Source organism: Lottia gigantea (assembly GCF_000327385.1).
Source record: "Lottia gigantea unplaced genomic scaffold LOTGIsca_76, whole genome shotgun sequence".
Lineage (NCBI taxonomy): Eukaryota > Metazoa > Mollusca > Gastropoda > Lottiidae > Lottia > Lottia gigantea.
In genome coordinates this window covers 638373-649806 of record NW_008710536.1, presented here as the reverse complement: position 1 = coordinate 649806, position 11434 = coordinate 638373, and the positions used below count along the sequence as shown (strand labels likewise).

Below are 11434 nucleotides of genomic sequence, written 5' to 3'. Positions count from 1 at the left end.
TAACAATTATATGCAACCGATTATTCTATAAAAAAAAAAACACTTTTACGTTAGGCTATATCAATTTTTCGTAAAATCCACTTTCTTCAGTTTTGAGTCAATCATAGTCTTTTGATGAAAAAAAAGTATACCTGATCGACATCTTTTAAGATGCATTAAAATGGTGAGATTTATTTCGATTGCTGCATTACCTGCGGTTTAGAAAAAGGTATTTTCTAGCACTATACGATTGTAAGGAGATTCAATATTATATACACACATTTTGTACATTTTTAATATATAACGAAAACGAAGAGGTATATAAGGGAAAGGTTAGCACATTATTAGGAAAGTTCTTTGATTTGAGTAGAACAAGTTAGTTCATTAAAGGTATAAGGATCCTAAGAATTCTGTATGTCTCATCTGTACATGGACTGAACTCTACGAACTTGATATCCACCAGGGCGGCGATCGTAAACTTCCAGAAATTGAGGATCCTGTTGTTGTTGTTGGCCACGTCGTATCTGGATAGGAGAATAAGAATTTTTGACATTATCCATTTCTCGAGATAAAACTTCCTGTGGCATACTGTTGGCCAAATTTCCACCCCGGGATCCACCAGGTCGCCTCATCTCCACATAATCAGGTGACAGTTGGTAATCTGTTGGTGGGCTTTTCAATTTTAATCGATAATCATACTCGTCATCTCTCTCGTCTGAATGTCGTGAGTTGCTGCTGTGGCGGGAACCATCACTTCTATACGTGTAACCATTGTAATTGGTTGGGGCACTGCGTCTGGCACCAAGAGGGCTATGTTCCACTGGTCGTCCTTTGCCATAATATGTATTATCAACTCTAGGGCTATTTGGTACATATTGTGAATCAAAGCGAGGACTATTTGTGCCATAAGTTGGATCTACACGAGGGCTACGGGGAGGGTAGGCGAATTCGCTGCCATGTGCTGGTGGAGTTGATGGTGAAGTATTACCAGAAGAGAAGATAGTTGGTCGGCTGCTATTCTCAGAACTGCTCGGAGAAGGGAGATCGATTCCACTTTCACCTGATGAATTTCTCATTTTGAGGTTTTGATGGTTGTTTGATTGGTTTTCAGTGTGTATACCACCAACGATATTCAGCTGTAAGCATCGACGTTTTTCGTAGTCCATGAGGTTGCCCCGGGCTCTGCTAATGGTGTCATAATCTTTGGGAGGTAAGAGAATTGGGGCACTTTCTTTCAGTTCCGCTAATCCAAGACGTGACCGCAACTCATCGGCAACGGAATCGTACAATTTAACGTCTTTTAAACTTTGTAAATCAGAGTCTATTTCGTAATTATTGAATGCAGGAGAATCGTCATCACCACTAAAGTTACTACCATTAGATCCAGTGGCCGAATCATTGGTGTGTTGATCACTCATATTATCAGGTAGATCTAAACGTTCGATTTCTCCCCAACTGGCTAGTTTCTGTTCTTCGTCCACAATACGATCCCTGTTCATATCTACAATTTGAGACAAAAGTTTCACAAAGGTAGAAGCAGTGTCCGGTTCGTCAAATCTATAAACGTGAACGTGTACATATTTTTGTGTACGGGGCATGAATCCTAGATATATACAAGCTACAGTATCGTCCAAACGTCCGCTCGCATCTCGACTTTGAACTGCGTACGTAACATCCCTGGAAGGAATTGTTGGGAAGCGGACTTTCTTAATGTTCCGTTTCTTTTTGTCTTCACAATCTTGAGAAACTTTTATTTCCTTTTTGCTTACTTGAAGAGTCAATTTAGGTGGTGTGTCCATATTCCGTTGTCGACGTCGAAGTTCACGTATCACTGGTTCTGTATAGTATTCACCTTGTAATCCACGGCATTCCATCCAACCTAGAAATTCCACATAAAACTGACATTTCTTACTTCCCAACAAATCCTTATCCTTTTCCTTATTTCTTCCTGAAAACAGCGACATTTTCACAGATCGAGTTAATAATCCAAGAAATCTTCAGCAAAACCGCTACACCTGTCGTGTAACGTCCGTGAAAAAATATATCACTGAATAGGGTTAAATAAAAAACACCTTTCGAGATCACCGCTCACTATATTTCATTAGAAAAATACACTAGTAGTTATTATTCCAACAAGATCAAAGCCTTACTGTATTGTCAACTCAAGTCAATTGAATGTTGATCAAACAGAAATAATACAGAAGAAGCGATCTGGCCCCAACTCACTCCCTTCTCAATTGAAATACTTATATATTTATTTAATCTACATCAAAATCTCGCGTGAGTATACTCTTAAAGTTACAACACTCCGTCTTCGCTTCGGTTGGTTGGCACACAGCCAATGTCGTTGGATAGCTGATCAACTAACGAGTCGATTGTATCAGACGACACGAGATTCCCGCCACAAGATGAACAGACGAACGTTTACCGAACCAGTAAAACAGAATGCCAATTAACATTCGTCACTTTAATTATATTGGACCGATAAATTTCTAGAAAATATGTTCAGACAAGAATTTCTTGATATTGTCGTGGATGATCCTGTTTTGTTCGCTCGCTCTTCGGTTTTTGTTAAATTTTAAAACAGATGTCAAACGAGATGTAAAAGAATAGCCTCTTTATATAGGGGATGGGTCACATGTTTTAAATTCCTTAAATTTCATTATATGATAACGGACGTGTAATAATTTTATGAAAAGAAATTTCCACCAATGCGGTACACTTAAGAAATGTTTTGCTTAACAAAAAACTATTATTATAGCTGTCCTAACAAGCACAAAGAAATTGCACAGGTTTTTCTTAGAATAGGGTAGTTAAACACAATAATTCAAACTACTGTCAAGCCCATTTTCAACCGAAGTTCACAAAAAAACGTCTCGATCATGTGACATGGTAATGTCAACTGACAAACTTTAATCAATGATTCTAAAGAAGTTAATCATGAACAATTTTGGCATTAGTGCCACGTCGATTTTGATAAATCTGTCTAAAGCAGTTATCTCATCGTGCGAATAGGTAACTAATTTCGACGAATTTGTTTAAGTGCGTCCCGATTGAATAGCTGACTATCGTCTTTTACGTAATCTATGGAACGAGTATTTAACTGGACTGAAACATCGTGATTTGACAATAAAGAACCAGTTATTGTGGTAGAAACATTATTTGATTATCATTATTAACACAGTACTCAGGTGTTAAACAGCCCTCTAATCAAACCCCTTTATTAGCCCCTTTATCGAACACTGGTTGTAGTGGGTTTTAATTTGGGATCTATGAAAGTCAGGTGATCATGAAGAATCTGGGAAGGGTTTTTTCCAAGAAGTTTTGCCTAGAAACAGCAAATGCGCTTTGAGTCTTTTTTTATAGTTGGTGTATGTGTATGGTTTCTGCTTACAACTGTAATGGATTCAGAAAACCCTCGCCGAAATACAATTGGAACAAACCTGAAACATGACTGTTTGACAAAAAAGCTCGAGCTCGCATCCTTTAAGGACATTAGGCAAGATATTTCAACATTAAAAAACTTTGGATTCAAAAATACAACATGAAACAATAATCAATGAAAAAATAATCACAAACAATTTTTCAAAAATTCTACTTTCTTAATTCTCTGAACCCTTTGTAAAGTGCCAAAATATTGGTCAAATGATAGCAAATAATTCTACGAAAATTTCCATATTTAACCATTGATATGGCAATACGAAGTTCATCCAAATCTTCCTCGACCAATTTTCCTAAAGCTTTGCTGTAATCTATTGACTATTTGAATGGAACATTAGGTAAAAACCACTAATCTATCCATATACCTTCCTAATCTCCAGGATTTAAACTGAAGATTAACGATAATCTAATGAGAATCGTCATGTCTGAGGATTATCCTAGGCTTGACCTGTAATGTGACGTAACTTGACACATTTGTAAAATAATTGACGCTCAAAACCAACTTATTCGAACAGAAGTATTATTTTCATTTGGAAATAAAACAAAATAATATGGTATTTTACGTTCCTTGTTTTCTGATGGAAAAGCGTCTAGTTATAGAGGAGGTGCACGTTAAAAATCACAAAACAGTTGTTTGGATATGGATAAAAGAGAAAGCTGTCCTGGCAAAATTGCCCCCATTGCACCCGAATCTATGCTCTTGATTGAGCTTAATGTACTTGTGAACGATATAGACACTACAGATTTGGTCAGATCCTGACGAAACATGGCACGCGAAAGAATATTGATGATATTTGGAAATGGAAAGAGTATCCCTTTTCGCTACGATTCGCCAAGATTACATGTAGCAGAAAGTACAATTTTATTTTTTACTGAATGTTGATGAAAACTGGCATGCTTGTGTATACTGATATGACAATCTTACGAAAATACTTTTGCTTGTCACGTGTTTTGGGTGAAAATGTTTCGGTTAATGCTGAGGGATATTTTTTGTGAAATAGGTAGGCTTTACCATTTGATGACAAAAAGTAAATGAAATGAATGGAGTTTTACGTCCTACTTTTCTGCAAAGACAAAAAGTAAAGGTGCCATGAAATTTGAATTTGTTTGGTATAAATAGAACCTTTTTGCCGACCGTATTTGGTAAGATTTCGGACGAATTTTGAATGAAGATAATAAAAAAGACAATTTAAATATACATTTATAACTTATTCCCCTGTCGATCGGCATGTGAAATTGCGATGAATGCGAATAAGTCACCTTCACTCATTATTCCAGTCTACCCAGCTGTAAATGGGTACGGATAATCCGGGAAAGATCAATGCCAAGAGGTTTGGCCAAGGACCAGCTGGTAGAAAGGATCCTTAACTGAGAACCTTAGTTGTTATCCTTGTAATATATTTTCTTTCTTTAAGCACAGGTGAGGTTTATAAATCATACATTATGACATATTCAGATATAAATGTCTACCTTTATATTTTTATAGTATAAATAGCTTTGTGTCTGGATTCTTTTTATCTTCATATCGCAAAGTCATTTCAATTCTTTGCAAGCTTATTTTTCGCGTTTTCGCTTCCTTTTGTAATCTAAAAAGTTTTTCTACGACAGTCCTGTTCTAATGATGTCATATTTCAAACAATCAAAGTGTGGTTCGTAGGATTTGTTTGTCGATAACAATAACTATTGGAACAAAAGTATGAAATGAAATGGTCCTACCTTTCTGCATCATGTGGGCTAATGAAGACGGGCAACGCCATTGCTGGACAGCGACCTTTTCAATTTCTAACTGTCGGGGGATATCTAACGTGCACAGTCTGTAGCACATGAGTCCTCGGTTTATTGTCCCATCCGAACGACTGGACGTTTTTTCCTTGCCAGCCCTACCTGAATCACTGACAGGGAAAAACCGAGTTGAAAAATCCGAAGGTATTATCTGGACCCCGGGATTGAAACTTGGACCCTCAGATTAGCGAGCAAGCGTCTAACTCACTGAGTCACCGTGGCTCCAGAGAAACCAAAAGTAAAGCGGATATCAAGAAATGTATCATACTCGACACGCATTGTTGAAAATAACATTATTAGAACGGAACTGTGTTATTTAGAAAGGGCTGAGAAATAGCAGAAAAAAGAAACGAAATTGTTATGTAATTTTAATAAGATTGGATTCAATTAGGCATGTCCCCAATACACAAAGGCAGGAAATCCTCATTTGAATACGCATATTATCAAATCTGCCTGTTAATGTTGTGGGACTTTAGTTATCGTTCATTTTTTGAATTATTCTGTTTCCTGAAAATACGTTGATTGTGCCTTCAGTCTTGTTATATGTATACGTTCCTGTTTACCCATCCCCTGACATGAAGAGTTTCGATTTTGCCAAATTAATTCAAGGTCAGGCCAAAATAGAATTTTTATTGGAAGTCTAATTGGTATACTGAATTAAAGAATTATTGAATTATTATAAACAGTCAGATCATTTAGGGTAGTGAAACACAACTGTTAGAGTCAAGATAACTATTAGCAAGTAGGCCTCAAATTTAAGGTCTGAAAGATACGGCTCATAGGCACAGTATCTACAAACTGGAAAATGGAAATAAACATAAAATACAAAAGCGAAAAGTTGGTAACTTGATTAAGCACTTGGACCTACACTTCAGATAATATACCAAAATGCATACCTATCGGAACATTAATCCAACACACCTCAAATGATACCATAACTTTACATTTATTACTGTCGCACTGTCATATTGTCAAAGGATTCTTCATTTCCACAAAAACAATATTTTGTTGAACTAATAATTATTTCTTTATCTCTTATTTTAAGTTAAAACTGTTGAGAAAATAAAAATTTAATTTTTGAGATAAAATTTGACTAAACTTATCATCCTTATTTATGTGATCAATATGAATACCTTGTGGGAGTCCAGCTGACAAAGTCACAAAACTGTGCATTCATATAAAACATTTGACCCTGAATCTAAAAATTGTACTTGTGGTCAACTTTAAGTGAGCATACATCTTGTAATTTTGAATGAGCAGTTAAATACCCCCCTTCAAACTGACACGGTTTGTGTAAATAAACAAACAAATTTTTGTGTAAACGGGCATTTAACTTCCACCTCCATAAACCATGCATGATCCAGCTGCCAAGCAGGCCTACTGTCTGTATACTGACCAAGTGAATATTATCATTTATTTGTAATAAGATCAATAAATCTGCACTTTATAGACATTGACAAACTAACTTTCATGTTGAACCATATGATATGCTTACCCAGTCATACATGTACCGTGCCCAGTGTCCAGTAATGATATTTCCACCACTGCAAGTAATGGCCACCCATGCCTCATGTGGATTATTTGTCACAGCTTGATATCTGTTAATTTTTCCTTTAATGAACAATGCATGTTGTTTAAAAGCCCTCAAAGACCTGTAGCACTTCATGGATTCGCTAGTGAAAATGCCAGGTGATTCCACTAAATAACCATAGATCTGACCGAACTCCATCGTCGGTCACTTTCTAACATCATTTATCTATGTCGAATCTTCAATAAATGGATCTTCAATCAACGGATTTGCAAGACCAATAAATGACAACTTTCCAATATACGAACACATTTGCAATATGCGCTCATAGTTTATGCAAACGATACGTCGCCGCGTGATGCGCATGAGTTATCGGAAGAGGGGGGACTCCGTGATATTGACGCCAATGAAAAAGGTCTAGGAAGCTGTAGTTGGAAGTTGATTGCTTGGTGATTTCTGGGAACATATCACCCTTTTCCCGATAGGTAATGTTTTATATTAGATTTATATTGTATTCAAGTTATTAACCAATAAGTCTAGTAGGTCGATGACTGAACATGATCTCCTTTTTGAATTGTATAATACGAATGATATGAATTTTTCCGTAAAAGTGTAGCCTGAAAGTAATTGCCCCGTCATACCGCAAAGGCGTTCTTACAGCGCTACAAATGCGATGGAAAATTTATTCAGAGCTTATTAAGATCGCCACAAGCTTGATATTTGCATGTAGGACACCTTGCAATTGTCGCCATTATCACCACCGTGCAGCCAATAACACGCAGTTATTCGTATGTTACGTTACCATGATTCATTGTACCGCCACGGTGCAAACTGATTGAATTTTGTAAAATGGGTCATTATGGTAATTAACCAAAAAATATTAGTTCTTACAGCACAGAACGACTAGCTATTTCTGCAACATTGAATGACCTATATATATGGGAAAAGAATTATTTCTTGGAAATTTAAACATGTGACGTGGTTATTCGTGATAACTCGGGACCTTCCTATTGTGGCGTTATTATTTCGACTAGGAGTTGGTTGCAAAAGTTGTTGGTAATTATCTTTTTAGCTTCTATAATGAAATTATCCAGGGGAGGTCTGTGGAGTTCTACCACGGGGTGCGGTCTGAGGGCCATGAAATGGTTATGATTACTACAAAAAGAAAAAAGATTTTTGTTTAGGTAAGGAGAGAGACAAAGCTGGGAGAGCCTTATTGATCGTTGGGCCATTTTTCCAGAGCTGCTCAGTTCGTCCCTGAAGTATTCAACCAGCCATTTCTAGGAAATCGAAATCAGTAAATAACGGTCGGTAACATGGTTATTCGTAGAAATCTTTTCAATCAGCTTTTGTCGACTAGCCTTTTCTGCACACTGAATGACCCATATATTTAAAAGAGAAAGCTGTTTCTTGGTAATTTACACCTGTGAAGTGATTATTCGTGAAAAATCGATACCTTCCCATTGTGGCGTTATTCTTTCGGCTAAGTTGAGATTGAAACAAGGTGTTGGTATCTTTTTAGTTTCTATAATGAAATTATTCAATGGAGGAATGCATGAGATCCGACCACCGGGTGTGGTCTGAGAGTCAAGAATGTTCAGGGGACCTACGGCTATGAAAACTTATGAAAACAAATACTTTTTTTTGTTTCATTGAGTTCATTGGATAATTCAACATTCTAAATCCGATGGGAAAATAATGTGTTTAGGCAAGGCAATGAACAAAGCTGGGAGAGTCTTATTTGGCATTGTTCTTGAGCTGCTCAGTTCGCCCCTGAAGTAATCAACCAGCCATTTCTAGGAAATCGAAACCAATCGAAATAGTGGTCGGTAACATGGTCATTCGTAGAAATCTTTCTCGAATGTGTTTTAATACCTAAATGTTTTCTTTTCAACCACGACATCTCCAGTGCCTGTTTTATACTCGAATGTTCTATTTCCAACCAGAGCATCTCCAGTGTGTGTTTTATGCTCAAATGTTCTATTTCCAACCAGGACATCTCCAGTTTGTTTTATACTTGAATGTTCTATTTTCAATCAGGTCATCTCCAGTTTGTTTTATACTTGAATGTTCTATTTTCAATCAGGTCATCTCCAGTTTGTTTTATACTTGAATGTTCTATTTTCAATCAGGTCATCTCCAGTTTGTTTTATACTTGAATGTTCTATTTTCAATCAGGTCATCTCCAGTTTGTTTTATACTTGAATGTTCTATTTTCAATCAGGTCATCTCCAGTTTGTTTTATACTTGAATGTTCTATTTTCAATCAGGTCATCTCCAGTTTGTTTTATACTTGAATGTTTTATTTTCAATCAGGTCATCTCCAGTTTGTTTTATACTTGAATGTTTTATTTTCAATCAGGTCATCTCCAGTTTGTTTTATACTTGAATGTTCTATTTTCAATCAGGTCATCTCCAGTTTGTTTTATACTTGAATGTTCTATTTTCAACTAGGACATCTTCAGTGTGTGCTTATACTATTTTTTTCTCAACCAGGTTATCTACAGAGTGTGTTTTTTACTTGAATGTTCTATTTTCAACTAGGACATCTCCAGTGTGTGCTTATACTATTTTTTTCTCAACCAGGTTATCTACAGAGTGTGTTTTTTACTTGAATGTTCTATTTTCAATTACGACATCTCTAGTGTGTGTTTATATTTGAATGATCTATTTTTAATCAGGACTTCTCTAGTGTATGATTTTACTTTAATTTTAACACACCGGCATCATAATCTAAAGAGAATAATTATATTTAATAGGCATTATTCTTGTTTACTTTCAGAAACAGTAAAGATGAAATTCAATGAAACGCCGTTTGGTATTCCTGTTAACCAACCGTTGGGCCCACGTGAGCCATTATTTCAAAAGGCAAACAAGGTTTTTTCTGCCAGTTTCATGTTTCAGAGAGAGTGCGGAGTGTCCAACTGTTGTTCATTGGTCAATGTGGTTTTAAGACGATGCCTTCGTCCTTTAGGATTTGAAACAAATGAATTGCTTCAAGTTCAATATGGGCGGATTCAACGTTACAATCAAATGGATATGCCGCATGTGTGGTTAGATATTGGTGGATATGTCATAGATAATACCTATCTTGAAATACCTATAAAACTATTCACCAAGATGAAAAAATCGGCAAAATACGTACCATTTACTGATGCTGGTGATTTATCGAATAGCTTCCTTGGTGACGAAGAAACACGTGCAATGGGAATTCAAGACCATGACTATGAAGTTTATATATGGTGTTTAAATACTTCAAACGAGGAAAAATACATGGCCCTCTCTGGTAACAAGGCACAGCTGTTGGACTATCAAGCTAAAATGATGAAATTTATGAAGGAAACTTTTGATGTTGAGTTGCCAGAAGTAAAGAAGGAGAAAATCTGTTGGAGTTGTAATCAAGCATCAGAATCTTTGAAATCATGTTCTAAATGTAAGATTGCTCAATATTGCAACAAATGTTGTCAGACAAGAGATTGGCATAAAATTCATAAACGTGTTTGTCTTCCACCAAATACACGCTGAAGAGGAAGATGATTTAAAGGGACAGTTGCGCTAGTTTGGAGGGTTAATTTGAGTGTTGAATATATGTAAAGTCTTTAGAAGTACTAAAAATTTAAGAAAATGACATTATTCCTTTAAGAATTTGTTATTTCTATAGGTCTTTTCTATATATCACAGAGTATCTTAAAATGACGACGGGTCCATTAATGGTGCATCTGCAACTTAGACCAACCTTTTGTTCACTGAAATGTCTTACCTCAGCAATTAGATTACTTGGACAAAAGGTTATTTGAGGTGCATAAGACTAGTTTATCAAGTCCACTGAAACTGAACATTGTGCTGAACATTTCATTGGTTGTTCTGAATTAGCCCAAAGTTATTCTATTGGTTAAAGTAGAAATTAAAAATAAAAGCTTCCAAAAAAAAAACGGAACGAAAGTCTGGTTTAATATTAATACTAATTAAACTGGGGAGGGAGTGTTGGTGCTTGGCATTAGGCCGATAGAGAAACCCAATACGGCATACAGTGTTATCTTTTTATATATTGTAATATACAATAATGTCTGTAAACTTCAATAATAAAATAAAGTTTTTTCACTGTTAAAATAGTGCTCAATACAGTTAGCAATAATGAATGAATGTTTTATGAAGTTATTGCCCTTGATTTTGTAAAAACGCGTCAAATTTAATTTCAGTTTGCATAATTGTTAATTGGTGAGATATTTATATACTCAAACTAGACAAAGTGTTTAAACTACAAATGTATTATGAAGTTCTTTTATATGGGAAAATTCGTACTTTAGTTAATACAATATTACAGACAGCTGTCAGTCGGCGTATGTTACCCTGCCTAGAATGCTATATTTTTAGGATATCAAAAGGTCAAATATCCTTGCCAAGGATAGACGCACCACGTAAACGCATTGTAAGGGATAGGTCATAAATTTACGTCTAGCCTACATATTATCCAACACATAATCATAGCTCAATATTGGCACAATATATAATTTGGCCTATATCCAATAACCACTCGAAGTTTCAAGTTTGACTTTATTAAACGGCAATACTATAAAACAACGCTGTTTTAATATACTATAGGGGTAATAATTCATGCCTAATAAGATATGAATACAAGTTTATTAAAGGGCTCTAAAAGGTCCCCCACAGTTTAAATGTCCAATAAATTAAAGTTCATTTCCA

At 35.8% G+C, this 11434-nt stretch overlaps 2 protein-coding genes across 2 annotated transcripts; one reads left to right on the top strand and one right to left on the bottom strand.

Annotated features, from left to right (window-relative positions):
• Window positions 1–398: 398 nt before the first annotated feature.
• LOTGIDRAFT_168531 (hypothetical protein) lies at window positions 399–1943 on the bottom strand (the record flags this gene model as incomplete). The annotated part of the gene is made up of 1 exon (XM_009066409.1): window positions 399–1943. One exon carries the CDS (start codon window positions 1941–1943, stop codon window positions 399–401), a length of 1545 nt encoding a protein of 514 aa, XP_009064657.1.
• A 2243-nt stretch (window positions 1944–4186) lies between these two features.
• Window positions 4187–10255, top strand: LOTGIDRAFT_168530 (hypothetical protein; the record flags this gene model as incomplete). The annotated part of the gene is made up of 2 exons (XM_009066408.1): window positions 4187–4274; window positions 9513–10255. The coding sequence occupies 2 exons, from the start codon at window positions 4187–4189 to the stop codon at window positions 10253–10255; spliced, it is 831 nt and encodes a 276-aa protein (XP_009064656.1).
• Window positions 10256–11434: the final 1179 nt, after the last annotated feature.